The sequence below is a fragment of the Panicum virgatum genome, chromosome 5K, assembly GCF_016808335.1.
Source record: "Panicum virgatum strain AP13 chromosome 5K, P.virgatum_v5, whole genome shotgun sequence".
Taxonomy (NCBI): domain Eukaryota; kingdom Viridiplantae; phylum Streptophyta; class Magnoliopsida; order Poales; family Poaceae; genus Panicum; species Panicum virgatum.
This window is the reverse complement of record NC_053140.1, coordinates 51,525,857-51,541,569: the sequence shown is the minus strand read 5'-3', so window position 1 is coordinate 51,541,569 and position 15,713 is coordinate 51,525,857. Positions and strand designations below refer to the sequence as shown.

Sequence of the window (15,713 nt, the reverse complement as noted above, 5' to 3'; positions counted from 1 at the left end):
TTCCTCATCTAACATCTGCAGTCTAGTAAGAAGAGTAAAGCCCAGGATCACATAACTACGAGTGCAGAAATGCATTCACATTCATCCAAAAGCCAAGGAATTCAGCAATGAGTATGGCTTGCTTAAATAAACTCTTGATCTTGTATTCATATATGCACACAAATCGTCTATATAACCTACAGTAGATACTTCTTCCAATGTTTCAGTGTGCCATGCCATCCCACTGGACCATACCAACTACAATCCATTACCTCAAAGATGTGAGTGGCAATTTGTATTTATCTGGTGATTTTCTCTTTTGGATTACATCAGACAACAAGTAAACCTATCCTCTAAATACTTCCACGATGAGACGAACCAAAGAATCTAGCGTCCACCATTCCGCCAAAAAATTTGGAGGCACAAAACCAAGCCAAGAATCAACTGACAGCAGCAGATGGTAAATCGTCCGCCTTAATAGAACTCAAACCTCTGTCCTTCCGCACATTACGCTCATCCATCAACCTCCTAACCTTCATCATATCATCCCACCGCCCACCCATAGCATAAAGGTCAGATATCAACATATATAATCCAGCGTTTTCATCAGATATCTCCAGGGCTAATGCTTTCTCCATTCCCTCGATGGCAATCTCAACATTCTTTAACTTCTTGCATGCTGCCAGAAATGATGTCCAGATGACGACATTTGGTTCAACTTTCATGGTTTTTATAACATCATAAGCATCCTCCAATAGCCCCGCCTTCCCATAGAGATCAACCATGCACCCATAGTGATGTATATTTGGCTCAAGGCAATACCTGTCAACCATAAGCTTAAAGAACTCCCTCCCTTTCTCCACCAGCCCAGCATTCACACATGCGCTGAGCACAGCTGTAAATGTCATCTCATTTGGTTGCACTCTTCTTTGACACATTTCCTCAAATAGCTGAACAGCCTCCTTGTTGCGCAAATGTGAAGCCATACCACAGATCATAGCTGTCCAGTGCATAATATTCCTATTAGGCACCTGATAAAACACACGGGTGGCATAGTCAAGGCGGCCGGCCTTGGCATAGCAATCAATGAGCGCTGTCCCGAGGTGCATACTGGCAGGCAGCGCGCAGCGTACAACATAACCGTGAATGGATCTGCAGAACGGCGGCAGCAAGCCAGCTGAAGTGCAGGCTGTGAGGAGGGTAGTGAGCATGATACAATCCACCACAGCAGTATCGGTGCTAAATGCCACCGAATGGAAGAGAGCAAACCCGTCGGCGAGGCGACCACGCGAGAAATAGCAAGCGAGCATGGTCGAGCAAGACACGGCGTCCTTGTCGGGGATATCATCGAAGAATGCGCGCGCGGAATCGAGGTCGGAGGAGCGGCACAGTGACGCGAGCATGATGTTGTGGACGTAGATGTTGCATGTGGCGGGGGGTATTTGATCGAACAGTTGGTGGGCGGCGGACGGGGAGAGGAGCGAGTAGGAGCGGAGGAGCGAGGAGGCGACGTGGGGGTAGGCAACGAGGTTGGACCTGAGTAGGTGCCCATGGAAGTGGGAGAGGAGCGGGAGTGAGGAGGCGGCGGAGAGCGGCTTGAGAGTGAGCACGGCGGCGCGCCAGGCGAAGTAGGATGGGTCCGAGGGGCGGAGACGGAGGCGGAGGAGGGAGTAGAGATGGAGCGCCGAGGACGGGCAGGCGGCCCTGCGGAGGGCGTTGAGGTCGCCGGCGAGCAGGTGATGAGTAAGGGACATGGGGCTGGGAGCAGGGTGTGCGACAGCGGCGACACGGTGCCGGCGCCGGCGCCGCCGCGGCGGGTTCGGATGAATCAGGGGGCGGGGAGCGATGGGCCGTGGCGCGCGGTGGGCCGGTGGCCTGGCCTAGCGTTGGCATTGTTTTGGGTCGGGCAGGTTGAGCCTCGTTGTGGGCCGTTTAGTCCTCCGGATGCTGATTTGATATCGATCGAATTCCGGTCTCCGAGTCGAGTAGAAATACGGGTCCTTGCTGTACAAGTTTGACAAATTCAGATAGATGCATTTGAATTAGAACTGTAATCTGTTATGATCTGTTACTGTATGTGGGATTGTGGATAGGTCATGAACTCAGGATCTGCACAACATAACCTGGTCCCCATGTATGGGGGAGAAAGAAATATATGGTGGTTGACATCAGAATATCAGATCCAAACAAAAAGGGCCATGTCAAAGGAAACTAACTTTCTTGGTCAAGTTTTCATCATGTGCTGGACTTGGACTCTGCTTGGCCCATCAGATTCTTGAAGATAGGCTTCTATATTTAGGCTTCAATCAAAGATACTAATTACTCTTGGTATAGGACTCTCATTGGTCCAACAAATCTACAAGAGGTAGTTCCCTATAAAAAAGCAAATCTTGGGATGGTTTCCAGGCCTATAAATATGCAAGTTTGGATTTCATGATACCTTCCTTAAAATTATAGATAGATTTGGAGGTGCTAGGGTTTTGCAATTGTTATCAAGGTGATCAAGGGTCAAAAGGAATTGGCATTGAAGGATCTTGAACTGATCATATCAAGTGTTTGATCTGATCCATATCAAAATTGAGGCCTGCAGTTGAAAGGCAACAAGGGAAAAGATCTGATCACATCAAGAAGCCTTCAAAGACTTGGAGGTGTTTTGATCTGATCTATATCAACCTGCAGTTGGAAGCCAACAAGGAAAAAAAACAAGACTGAATTGCTATTCATGAGGTAAGTTAATAGAGTTCATTGCCGTTTTAATCTCTATTATCCTTGAGACATAGTATGGTCTGGATGTGTTCCTTCTTCACGGGTGATATCTGTTTTCTTTCTATCTCTCTGTTTCGTTTTGTTTTCTACAAATCGACTCTGTCTTTCCTCTTGCCCAATCATCTTTTTTTTTTTGAAGCAAATGCCCAATCATCTTTTCAAGTAGACTCATCCCACGTGAGCAGAAAGCACGTATGCATTGACCGTCTGTCCCCTCCCGTGCACAATGGCTTGCAAAACAGAATGGTATAGCCAGATGGGTATTAGTCCTTCATTTCTAGATTAGATGCGGGAACTAGTTCTCAAATGGGGACACCGGCTAGCTAGTATATACTCCTTCCGTTCAAAATTGTAGGTCATTATAACTTTTTTGGAAAGTCAAAACATTTCAAGTTTAACCAATTTTATATAATAAAGTACTAACATTTATGATACCAAATAAGTATATTAGATTCTTCATTGAATATACTTTCAAAGTATATCTTTTTGGTGCTATAAATCTTTGTAATCTTTTCTATAATTTTAATCAAACATAAAAATAGTTTGACTCTCCAAGAAAGTTGGAATGACATACAGTTTGAAATGGAGGGAGTATCATATACTAGTTCTTTTGATAGAACTTGACACACTTTATTGATCTCTTAGCCCATAATTCTTATTGGTGATACATGTAATGAACTACTTTGATTCTAGATTAGATGCGGGTATACTTAATAAACTATCTCTTAAATTATAGCTTAGGTCTTGGCTTATCAGCAGCCATTTGTTTCATTTGATTACAACCACATACCTCTTATATAGTATATTTATAAGAACTAACAAAACACTACAAAGTTTAGTAATTACAATTTTTATCTTTGGTCGTGCTAGGTTGGGTGAACTGAGTATGTAAAAATTCTCAAATTATTTGGTTGGCAAATCTCAATCTAATCCAATCTAACCGATGAGATAAAAGTAGTGTTTTAAAGGCGCCGCCTAGACATCCAGGCGGATCCAGCTCGCCTTGGATTACAGTGCCGCCTTGTCGCCTAGGCGTCGCCTAGGTGTCCAGGTGAACCCAGCTCGCTTTGCCTTGCCTTACCGCCTTTAAAAATATTGTAAAATGCATTACCGAGTTGTCTCCTCTAAACCTCCTTCCCAACCCTTTTCCACTCTTCCCTCCCTCCACGCCGCCCCACTATCAGCCCCTCCTTATTAGATCCTCCTTATTAGATCCCCCACGCCTGTTTGTTTTATTCCCCGACTTGAGCGAGATGTGATTTCGTGTTCCATCTTTGGCTACTTCCGAGTCCATCTTCGATCGCTTTCTGTCCACTTCTTCGACTCTGGTGAGATTCAATCCCATCTTCGATCGTTGTTGACTCCATCTTCGGGCTCCAAAAGGTTAGTGTTCAAAGTTAGGGTTTGTTATTAGGTTTAGAGCTCAGGTTTACCTTACCTCTAGGTTTAAAGAGAATAGCGTCGAAGTAAGTCCATCTAACAGTGGTATGGCAATGGGCAAGGCGGTGCCACGACAGGGGGCTCGTGGGGTAGGTTGGAAAGGACATCCATAGGTGGTTGAGCCCGATGCTGGTTCTGCGGTCGACCGTGAGCAGCCTTCCTCACGGTCGACGACCGCACGTGGGTGACCCCAATAATTCACCAGTCTTCCTCATTCATTCCTCCCGTGCTCTTTGCCTTCTTTCTCCTCATATGTTTCTTCCTCCCGGTCCCTTTCCATTTCCTCTCTTCTGAGCGCCGCCGCCTCCCCGCCGCCACAGCCGCGCGCCGTCGCCTCCCCGCCGCCGCAGCCGCGCGCCGCCGCCTCTCCCTTCCTCCTTTGAAGCCGCGCTCCCTCCCCTACTGAGCGCCGCCGCCACCGGATCCGACCTCCCCGCCGCCGCGCGCCGCTGGATCTGCCGCTGCCGCCGGATCCGCGCTCCACCGCCGCGCGTGCCGCCGGATCCGCGCTCCACCGCCGCGCGTGCCGCCGGATCCGCGCTCCGGCACCGCCTCCCTGGATGCGGCGGCCGCCGCTTCCCTGGGCCGCGCGCTCCCCTACCGGTGAGGAGGACGACGGGACGACTTTTTTTTTCATTTTTTACCTGAGATTTTTTATTTTTTATGTAATTTTTTTCTCTTTTGTAATTTTTTCTCTTGATTTTTTTGAATTTATTTCGTACAATTTTTTTGAATTTTTTTTCTGCTCTTCATTTTTTCTTTGATTTTCTTCTAAATTTTTTTTCTCTCTCCATTTTTTTTTGAAAATTTTGCTGCTGCTCCAAATTTTTTCTTTAATTTTTTCCCTAAAATTTTTCGTTAGAAAATGACAAAAAACTTACTATAAATGTCAAAAACAATAATGTCTGAAAATCGATCGACCGTACGGAGTACGGAGAGGCTCCGTACGGTCGACCGTAAATTAGCGACCCCCGTGGTTGAGCCTGTGGATGACTAGTGAATTTGGCGGCCGGAAAACATATAGTAGAGAGTTTGATAACGGAAGCAAATTCTACACTTGGAACGACATATAGTAGTAAATTCGATGATGGAAATGAAGAGATTGAGAAGAAGTTCGACTTGTTGGATCCTGATCTGGAGGCTAAAACAATGTCAATTTGCAACAAACCAATTTACAAATTTCTGGCAAGCTGTTATAAAATTGGTATTCATTTGGTCGGTAGCTAATGATTTCTAGAACTTTGCAAGCCGTAAGTCTATTCCTATATACGATTTCTTGTTAAAATTTTAGTCGTACACCCGAATTTTGGGTAGCCAAACAAAACGCGCCCCGGCAAGTCGGCTCCTCACCACGCCTAGGGGTGGTAATGGTCTATGACCCTGCTGGCCCCTTCATAGTCCAATAAAGCTCTTAAAATTTTTAGTTTAAAATTATATAAAATTAGAGTCCGACTCTTTTAGAATCCGACTCTTAAATTTTCTAATTCAAAATCTTGTGCCCTTTACCACCCTAGCCACGCCGCGCCGCTCCTTCCCCGCCGCCGCCGGCGATACACTTTGTGTTCGCCTCCACCCGCCGCCACTTGCATTCGCTCCGCCTCCACCTGTAGGTGCGTTTGCTCGAGAGCGCCGCCGCTTGCAATTCACCTGTGCTGACCCGGCTGTATACATAGCCGCCACCTGAAGTGGTAGACGATGTCGGGCACGCTGTCACTGGTGAGGCCGTCTTCCCAAGCTCAGGATCACGCGTCGGGTGCCTGTGCCTTAGGACTTGTTTAGTTAGAGGATTTTTTTAAGCCACTGTCACATCAAAAAGAATATAACCATTTTATAGTATTAAATAAAATCTATTTATAAATATTTTTTAACAGCTGAGTGTTAATTCGCGAGACGAATCTAATAAGTCTAATTAATTCATAATTTGCTACAGTGATACTACCGTAACCATCCGCTAATCATAAATTAATATATCTCATTAGATTCGTCTCGCAGTTTAGCTCTAGAGTTCTATAATTAATTTTATTAATTAATTTTATTTAATACTTTTAAATACTAAAATTTTACATGGTCTAAACTTTAGTTCTTGAAACCAAACAACTGCTTAGCCTGCCAACACCATGTCTGAGTTGCCATCGACAACTACTGCTTCACGAGTCGCTGACACCGAGCAGGCCTCAGAACATCCTGGCATCGCACCGTGGCTCTGGTCGCGGTGACAGCGCGGTTGCCGCCGGGAAGTTCGTGCCGCGTTGCGAGCCCACACAAGGGTCGTCGTGGCAGTGTTCGAGTTGACGGGCAAACCAAGAAAGTCACGCACACAACCTGTTCGACGAGAGGCTTGAGCGGCGAGGCGTTTTCCGTTTTCGTGATTTGCTTCAATTCTTTTTCTTCACTTCCAGCGAATTTTCCTTTGACAAAATACTCTTGTAAATGTTTTCATTCAGTTCATTGAAATTTTTGTTTTTAAAGAAAAAGAAAAAGCTTGCTGTTGTCTTTTTCGAAGCGTCGATGTTGTGTCCCATGTGTCGGCATTCTCACCATCGTCCCCACTAACCGCTCCCTCCGCTCTGGAATATGAACAGCAACCGCCCCACCGACGTGACGACGGACGCCATGGACGCGGAGAGGGACATCAAGCCCTTCTTGTCCCCGACAACCGCCACCCCTATCCAGCGGGGCGTCCACGGGCCTGGCACCTTTCAGGCGGCGGCGCGGCAATTGGAGAGCGGCGGCGCTCGAGTGCTAACCGGGGTGCAACCGCAAACTCTGGCGGAAGCGGCGTGCGCCCTCAACCGGGCAGCTTCGGAGCTGTCGGGTGGCACCGGCGATCGGACCAGCTGCGCCAACGAGGCATTCGAGGGCACATCGGTTCGTCGTCCTTGCCCTGCACCACGGTTCAGCAGGAAGTTCTGGGGCGCCGGCGATTACGATGCGGGGGCCGGGAGCTCTGCGCCACAGCCGAGTATGCCGCAATGCTGAAGTATTTCGTGCAAAATTTGGAACTTCTTCGTACTGTGCCTAACGCTCGACGTTGCCCACTTTGCTCTGTTGCAGGTGTGCAGAATCGCATGTGTGTTCACCCTGAATTTCTCCACTCCAACGCGACTTCGCATAAATGGCCATTTGGGGGTAATATTTTGTGTGCATGCTTTTTTCCAGACTACAATCTTACAGTTACTTTTCCTCAAATAAACAAAAAAAAACAATCTTAGAGTTACATTGTGTATTTACACTCGGTTTGCCTTGTTACAGCCGTGGCAGAGTTATTGGACAACGCGGTAGATGAGGTAATAAAACAGCTTCATTGTTCCGTTTCATGCTTCGATTATTCATGGTTGAATATGTGATTGGATTATGTTCTGTTAAACAGGTTGAAACTGGTGGTGCTACAAAAGTAATAGTGGACAAAGTCATCAACAACCGGAACGGATCACCAGCTTTGCTAGTTCAAGGTTCTGATAATTACCATGTTATATTCTTGTTTGCTTCACTTAATCTTACAACATTTCGAAGTACTGAGTTGCATGCAGCAACTAATCAACTCAAAAGCTTAAGCTGATGGGAAAATATGGGCAATTCACTTATACTCCCTCCATGTTGGTAAAGAATGTCATTTAGGACATCAACACGGTCTTCAAAATGCAACTTTGACTACTACTTTTTGCTATAAAGTATTTTTAAAATACAACCAAAGTATACTTTTTATGAAAACAATGTTTGGAGATGAATCCACTTGTACCATTTTCACATCTCACAACTCCACACACAAAAATTTATTTGTAGTCAAAGTTTGAAATGATTGACTTAGGACAAACTCAAAACGGCTTTCTTTACCAACCTGGAGGGAGTACTTCAACACTCCCTCTGACATGCAGGCTTCCTCAGGCCACAAACGTGGAAAATAGGAGTCGGCAACAATTATTTTATTTAATTGTGCTTGTCAGGATTCGAACTCGAGACCTCTGGCCCTGATACCATATTGAGTTGCATACACCTATCAATTCAACCCAAAAGCTATAACTTCAACATGAAGTGGCATTTGATCTGGATAATAAAGAACTAAAACATGAACTAGCAAAGTCACCTGATCCTGTTTTTATGGAATTTGTATGAACTAGAGAGTATGGTCAATGCTAGCACCGTAGTGAAATTGCATTTGAAAATCTCGGTACGAATGCCATGTGTCTAATTTGAAACTGATGGAATGCATATTTTCTGGTTAGAATACAGATGATGGTGGAGGCATGGATCCTGATTCCTTGAGGCGTTGCATGAGCTTTGGATTTTCAGAGAAACAATCAGGATCTTCGATTGGACAATGTATGCCTACCAACTCCGTTTTATAATCGGCTAGTTATCTCCCAAAAACTAGATGTCTAACATTTTGGCACTTGCCACTCTGATCAGATGGAAATGGATTTAAGACTAGCACAATGCGGCTCGGGGAAGATGTTATTGTTTTCAGCCGTTGCACAAAGAGCGGGTACAAATTTCACTCATATTTCTTTCCTTCTGCAAACTACTTTTCTTTCTCAGTTGAAATAATGCCAAGTTATTGGTTGGTTTCAGTGGGCCTACTCAATCCATTGGTCTCCTCTCTTACACTTTCTTGGTGGAAACTGGCCAGACAGATGTTATAGTTCCTGTGGTATGCTGTGTGATTTTGTTTTTATTCGCACAAGGCAATGCGTAGGCACCACTTTCTTTGTTTCTGATATATGTCTTCTCTTTTTAGGTGGATTACAAATGCAATCTACTAAGAGGACAAACTACACGATTGGAGCGACATGGTTCAGAGCACTTCTCCTCAAATTTGTCAGTGTTGTTGAAATGGTCCCCTTTTGCAACAGAAGAAGAGTTATTGCAGAATGTATGATCATTCATTCCATGTCTAGAGATACAATATTTAATTTGCTCCAAGAAAACATGACGTTGTTAAATTGACTAACTTAGACCTTAATGAAGCCACAAGTTGGACACATTCCTTTCTATTTGGAAATGCATTTTAGCTGCAACTAGTACAATCTCATCTAGTATTTATTAGTAATGCAGACCCTATCCAAAATGCTAATGGTTTTTTTAATTTGTGGTTGATGAACAGTTCAGCAACATTGGCCCACATGGCACCAAGATTATAGTGTTCAATTTGTGGTCCAACGATGATGGTAATTTGGAGCTTGACTTTGACACAAATCCAGAGGTAACCATCAGTTATCTCACTTGAATGATTTATCATAATTATTGTGTTAAAGTAACATCCTTAACTCTGAATTTATAATTGACTTCTGTTGGACAGCTGTTAACATTAGTCTAAAACTAGCCTTAAACTTTGCTTGGTGTTACATTGCTTTCTTCTTGGTGTTCATTTGTATTTCAGGATATTATGATTAGCGGTGCGCCAAAACCAGAAGAGATTAGTAACGCTGTGAAAAGGACTAATGAGAATCATTTGGCTAATCGACTGCGCTATTCTCTTAGGGTGAGTGTCATATGGTTGGCCAATCCTGCAGTCCTGCACAATACACGTGAGTTGGGTTGCTGATATATCATTCTACAGGTGTACACTTCTGTCTTGTATCTGGAGCTACCAGATTATTTCAGGATCATACTTCGAGGGCAAGAAGTTAAGCGTCATTACATTGCTACCGACATTATATATCCTGAATGCATCAGTTATAAACCCCAAATTTGCGGAAAACAAGAGGTTTGTCCGGAAATAAGAACAACCTTTTGTTATCTTCACAACATTGCTCGCTCGCTTACTCATACATATGTAGTTTTAATACTCTTGTTCTCATTTCTCCTTTTTGCACTTGCTTTGGTTGATTCAGGCTGAGGTTATTACGACCATTGGATTCCTAAATGGCGCTCCAACAATTAGCGTGCATGGATTTAATATTTATCATAAGAATCGCCTTATTTTGGTGAGCTTCTGATTGATTACATTCATTCACTTTGGCCGATGATGCATAAACATAAAAATAATGTTCACATAATCTGACAATTTTTTCCAAAAAAAAAAACTCTGTATTGCAGCCGTTTCATCGAGCTCTGAGTTCTGCAAGCAGTAAAGGTAGAGGCGTCGCTGGAGTACTTGAGGTAGACTTCATCAAGCCGACTCACGACAAACAGGACTTTGAGAAGACACAGCTGTTTCAGAGGCTGATGAACCGCTTGAGAGACATGACTACCGAGTACTGGTACGTTACAGGTTCTGTCTCCATGCATGATAGTTGTTTCTTCCAAATCTAGTGTGCACCAAAGCTTGCTTCGGCCCAATGATCACCATGCAATGTTTCGGTTCCTCAGGGATATTTATTGTCACAAGATTGGATATGGGAAAACGCCACGCGTGCGTGCGGCTCCAATCCCTCCTCCTCCAGCAATGCTCCCAATGGAGAATGGTGCTGCTGAACCATTAGAGGGGACTGCACCTGCACCTGCAGTTTCAGTGCCACCCTTGAGAGCCCAGGGTACCTACGTGAATGCAGTTCCAATTGCTTTTGCACCCCCTAGTTTTGGCTCAGCCCCTGCCGGAACAGCTGGTGTTGCACCAAGAGCTCCTACTGGTTACTCCCCGTCAGACACAGAGATCATGCAAGTCAACCAGAGGACCTCATCTTCCTCGGCTCCTGGTTCTGATTTGGCAGGAAATAGAAAACGGAGGGATGACGAGATCACGCACTTCAACCAGAGGATCTCATCTTCCCTGGCTCCTGGCACTGATGTGGTAGGCAAAAGAAAACGGAGCGATGACGATGCTGCTCTGACGGTTTCATCTAGAAAGCACGCCACGCATGATTTGGTCGGCAGCAGCTCCGCTGGTGACCAGGTTAGTAAGTACAGAGAATCATGCTGTTCGTCCATGCTGCTCTGTTTCTGCACTCTGCCACCCTAATCAAACTATGCAATGCAATGTCCGTTTTATGGAAAGCTAATGCCTCCAGATGGCACAGGTATGCCACTACACGAGAGATCGAGAGCTGAGGGAATTCTCCTTCTTGAAGATGGAGAATCGGATGCTCTGTGAAGAGTGAGTCCGACATCGGTCTTTCTTCCATTTCACCCTACAGTGATCTTAGCAAAGATGTAATCGTTTTTTTTTTTGCATTATGTGGTGTAGGTGCTCACATTTTGAGATGCAAGAGAAGGAGCTACTGCTCAAGGTAATTTCTTCTCCGCCCACCCTGCGTGGTTGTCACTCGTTAGCAGTTACGAGCGCAGAACTGGGCGTCCGAACCGCGATTTGCACCGTGCTGACGAACCTGACGAACTTTGATCTGATGTGCTTGTGCCGAACAGGAACAGGAGCTGCAGATCCAGATTGAGCAGGCGAAGGAGCAGTACACCAGCCTGCTGAACGAGTACGTCTCGGCGGCGGAGGCTCCGGCACCGAAACGAACCGATCGATAGGCGTCCTCGTTTTCTGAAGCCACCCACCCCGCCGCGCGATTTGGTCGTGCTCGAGCTCTCCTGGACATCTTCAGCGTGCCAGAGAACAACCCAGCGCGCAAGCAAGCAGCCAAACACCGTGCTCGAAGCGGGCGGTGCTTTTGGAATTGGGCTGCCAGTGTTGGCATATAGTACTAGCTCGAACGGCGCGCACCCGTCAGGCCTGGTGTTTCTTCTCCGTGGTTGCAAACTTGCAATGCGTCGAGGAACTTTGAGTACTTAGGCCGTGTTTAGTTGTTTAAGTGTAGAAATTTTGCAAAGGAATTTTGCTAATTTGAAGTACTAAATGAAGTCTATTTATAAAACTTTTTGCATAGATGGATTGTAAATCGCGAGACGAATCTAATGATGCTAATTAATTCATAATTAGTGGATGGATACTGTAGCATCACTGTTGTAAATCATGAATTAAGTAGGCTCATTAGATTCGTCTCGCGATTTACAGCCCAAGTTTTGTAAATAGACTTCATTTACTACTCTATGCATGTGTCAAAACATTCGATGTGATGTTTTTTTTTTTGTGTTTACGAGGTTTACAGATAAAAATCTAAACAAGCCTTAAAAAAGCTGGTTGTCCTGTGTGTAGACGGTTTCTCCATGAGATGTGCTCAACTGCTGATGCTTTTTTGTGAAATTGAGAAACTGGATTGAAAATTGGCACCAAAAAAAATTTGAGAAACTGCAACTTCCCTCCCAGATTGGCTTGGTTGCTGAGCCTGTAGAAATGGTTGTGGTGACCCACGAAGCGCTCGTGGACCGTGGTTGACTCCGCTAGATGTACTTCGTGTTGAAGTCACACCCGTTGCCACTTTAAAGGCAAACCGCATCCGAATAGCGACGACGACCCTGATCCGAGCACCGCCCCGCCCGCCGGCTGGCCGCGCACGCTCGACACGCGGTCCGCCACGGCCATTCCACGGCGGATCTCCACCCAACTCCTCCATCCCCTTCCACCAACAATTCCACCGCCCGTGTGTTCCTCCCCCTACCACTACTACCGGGCCGTACCGGCACGCCGCCGCCCCTCGCGCCTGGAACCCCGCCGGATTTCCCCAAACCCCAGCCGGAACACCGCCAAATCTCTCCCCCACCAAATCAGCCGGCGCCGACGCGACGCTAGCCGCGGCCGCCGCGATGGAGCTGGCGTCGAGCGACCTCGCGGCGCTGGGCGCGGCGGAGCTGGTCCGCGCCTCGGCCTCGATCCTGCGCGCGGCGCCGCGCACCTTCGCGCTGCTCACGGCCTGCCTCGCCTTCCCGCTCTCCTTCGCCGTGCTCGCGCACTCCCTCTTCACCCACCCCGTCGTGCGCCGCATCCAGAGCGCCGGCTCCGGCGCCCGCCCCGCGGAGTGGCTCGAGCTCTTCGCCTACCAGTTCCTCTACCTCATCGTCCTCTTCACCTTCTCCCTCCTCTCCACCGCCGCCGCCGTCTTCACCGTCGCCTCGCTCTACGCCAGCAAGCCCGCCTCCATATCCGCCTCGCTGTCCGCGCTGCCCCCGATCCTGCCCCGCCTCCTCCGCACCTTCCTCTGGGTCTCCCTCCTCATGCTCGCCTACCACCTCGTCTTCGCCCTCGCCGTCCTCCTCATCGTCGTCTTCATCCCCAACGGCGCCTCCGAGTCCACCCCGCCCTCCCTCTCCTTCGTCCTCTTCCTCGTCGTCGTCGTCTTCGTCTTCCTCGGGATCCACGTCTACATCTCCGCGCTCTGGCACCTCGCCAGCGTCATCTCCGTGCTCGAGCCGGTCTGCGGGCTCGCCGCCATGGCCAAGAGCAAGCAGCTGCTCCAGGGCCGCACCGGCATCGCCGCCACGCTCGTCGTCTCCTACTTCGCGGTCTGCGGCGTCACCTCGTTGCTCTTCCGTGCCGCCGTCGTGAAGGGGCGCGGCGAGGAGGGGAGCTTCGGCCTCGCCTTGCCGGGGCGGCTGCTCGTCGGCGCCGTGCTCGTGTGCGTCCTTGTCTGTGTCAATTTGCTGGGATTGCTGGTGCAGAGCGTGTTCTACTACGCTTGCAAGGCCTTCCACAACCAGCAGATTGACAGGTCTGCACTGTACGAGCACCTCGGAGGGTACCTTGGGGAGTACGTCCCGCTCAAGAGCAATATCCAGATGGAGAACCTTGAGATTGGAGCTTAGAGGAAGGGTAAGCTGCTCACCTCTTAGCTTCATACCAGCGGTGCCTGGTGAATCCTGCTCAAAAGAAGAGTGGTTTTCTAGGAGCTACTTATTATTTCTTCTGTTGCTCGTTTAGTGTAGTAGTTGTGTAGCTTGTAATCTGTAAGTGATAGTGCACAGTATGGAACCACTGTGCGGAATGGAACAGAGATGTATGAACAAGGTTATCTTTTGTCTGGCAAAACCGTGTCCTTGTTTACCTAGCTTTCCTGCGAGTCACGCAATTGCTATTGATGTTGATTGTGATTACTGATTCGTGGTTCTAAGGTTGAAGAGCAGAGGTTGGCAGTGTATAGCTGGTTTTTCTTTGCTAATGTCTGCCAGACTGCCGGTGCTCGTGATTTACTTGTGGAATACCTTCCTTTCCAGTGGCCAGTAACACTTCAGTAAGAAATTGTGTGGAATTGATGCTGATTAAGTGATTATATTGATACTCTAGACAAACTAAAGTTCAGGCTTTCTGTAAATGTTGTGTCTGAATATGTTCCTGAAACATTCGTGTGAAATCTACGTTCTATTGATTCTTATTATGTATATTAATATCTTTGATCGTGTTCTGCGTATACTTCATTTGAATATTATAAGAACCAGCATCATGATTTCCATTGTTACATCAGGAAGCAAGACCTTGCTGAAATTGAGAGCTTTACTCTAAAAGAATTTCAGAGATGCTAGGTTCTTGGTTAAATCGTATATTTGTCCTCTTTTTGTACTGCAGGATTTATTTGTCCGCGATTTCCAACCTTCCTGATATTGCAAACTTTGTAGTTAGTGTTAGGCCTTTCTTGTTGGTAAGCAACATCTGGACTCGGATGAATGGTGTTGTTATGAGACAAACGATACAGCCATTCACATGGAGCTTGTAAGTGAAAAGCACAGATCACTGCTATATCCGATGGCATCCTTCAGGAAAGAGATTGCCAGTTGATGAATCATTTGATGCGGAATTTGTTGGAACTGCTTAACTCTTAAAGATGATATAACTTTTTTGCTTCCTGCAATGTGCTAGTCACATTCATAGTGGGAACATGGTGTATTACCATTGTGCTGTTTTTGCTATAGTTTGGAGTATGTGTTTGTCTGCTGTATTTTGTTGCTGCCGTGTCAGAATGCATTACTCATGTGAAGGGGCCTGAAATACCCTCTTGTTTTGCTCACGGAAGTAAAATGTCCATGTGTGTTGGAATGAAATAATTAGATGTATTCCTTCAAATTCTAGAAGGGTGGGATATATAGTTTCTATACATGGATCTTTAGATGGGTCCCTATACATGGGCTCAATATACACCAACACCCTCCCCCCACCCAGTTTGAAGAACCGGCGCAGCGGTGTTCAAGACTGGATAACAAGAAAGCCAACACCCCCCGTAGTCAGAACTACCGTCGCAACGGTATTTCAAGACTGGATAAGAAGAAAGTACAAAGGGCAAGTACCCCCGCAGCCACAACTAGCAACTGGCTACATTGAGGCTGGAGTGAAACTCCAAGAACGTCGAGGAGGAAAGACTCTTGGTGAAGATGTCGGCAAACTGGGAGGTGGTCGGGACATGGAGAACCCGAACATCGCCGACGGTGACCCTGTCGTGCACGAAGTGCAAGTCGATCTCCACATGCTTCGTCCGCTGATGTTGCACGGGGTTAGTGGAGAGATACACGGCGCTGACGTTGTCGCAGTATACGAGCGTGCTCTTGGCGAGCGGATGTAGAGCTCCGCCAAGAGCTGTCGGAGCCAGAACGCCTCCGCCACGCTGTTAGCGACAGCCCGGTACTCCGCCTCAGCACTGGAGCGGGAGACAACCGGCTGTCGCTTGGACGACCAGGAGACAAGGTTGCCGCCCAGGAAGACGGCGTAGCCGGAAGTGGAGCGGCGAGTGTCCGGACAGCCAGCCCATTCAGCGTCGGTGTAG

General features: G+C 47.1%; 3 protein-coding genes across 3 annotated transcripts; 2 read left to right on the top strand and 1 right to left on the bottom strand.

Annotated features, from left to right (window-relative positions):
• Positions 1–47: 47 nt before the first annotated feature.
• Positions 48–1,855, bottom strand: LOC120708363 (pentatricopeptide repeat-containing protein At5g15300-like). Its single transcript, XM_039993578.1, has one exon. It carries the CDS (start codon positions 1,731–1,733, stop codon positions 420–422), a length of 1,314 nt encoding a protein of 437 aa, XP_039849512.1. The 5' UTR covers positions 1,734–1,855; the 3' UTR covers positions 48–419.
• A 4,519-nt stretch (positions 1,856–6,374) lies between these two features.
• LOC120710769 (protein MICRORCHIDIA 6-like) lies at positions 6,375–11,820 on the top strand. Its single transcript, XM_039996357.1, has 17 exons — positions 6,375–7,147; positions 7,240–7,314; positions 7,438–7,472; positions 7,556–7,637; positions 8,416–8,505; positions 8,593–8,668; positions 8,755–8,833; positions 8,921–9,055; positions 9,287–9,385; positions 9,563–9,664; positions 9,743–9,889; positions 10,017–10,109; positions 10,222–10,385; positions 10,495–11,017; positions 11,142–11,218; positions 11,309–11,351; positions 11,488–11,820. Exons 1-17 carry the CDS (start codon positions 6,760–6,762, stop codon positions 11,596–11,598), a joined length of 2,319 nt encoding a protein of 772 aa, XP_039852291.1. The 5' UTR covers positions 6,375–6,759; the 3' UTR covers positions 11,599–11,820.
• Positions 11,821–12,456: 636 nt separating this feature from the next.
• Positions 12,457–14,059, top strand: LOC120708362. The gene has a single exon (XM_039993577.1). The coding sequence runs from the start codon at positions 12,772–12,774 to the stop codon at positions 13,765–13,767; it is 996 nt and encodes a 331-aa protein (XP_039849511.1). The 5' UTR covers positions 12,457–12,771; the 3' UTR covers positions 13,768–14,059.
• Positions 14,060–15,713: the final 1,654 nt, after the last annotated feature.

Excerpts from the sequence above, each read along its gene's own strand:
- LOC120708363 (XM_039993578.1), bottom strand. The coding sequence starts at position 1,733 with ATGTCCCTTACTCATCACCTGCTCGCCGGCGACCTCAACGCCCTCCGC.
- LOC120710769 (XM_039996357.1), top strand. The coding sequence starts at position 6,760 with ATGAACAGCAACCGCCCCACCGACGTGACGACGGACGCCATGGACGCG. Across the intron at positions 10,386-10,494 it reads GACATGACTACCGAGTACTG|GGATATTTATTGTCACAAGA; the intron begins GTACGTTACAGG and ends TCGGTTCCTCAG. Across the intron at positions 11,352-11,487 it reads AGAAGGAGCTACTGCTCAAG|GAACAGGAGCTGCAGATCCA; the intron begins GTAATTTCTTCT and ends TGTGCCGAACAG.
- LOC120708362 (XM_039993577.1), top strand. The coding sequence starts at position 12,772 with ATGGAGCTGGCGTCGAGCGACCTCGCGGCGCTGGGCGCGGCGGAGCTG.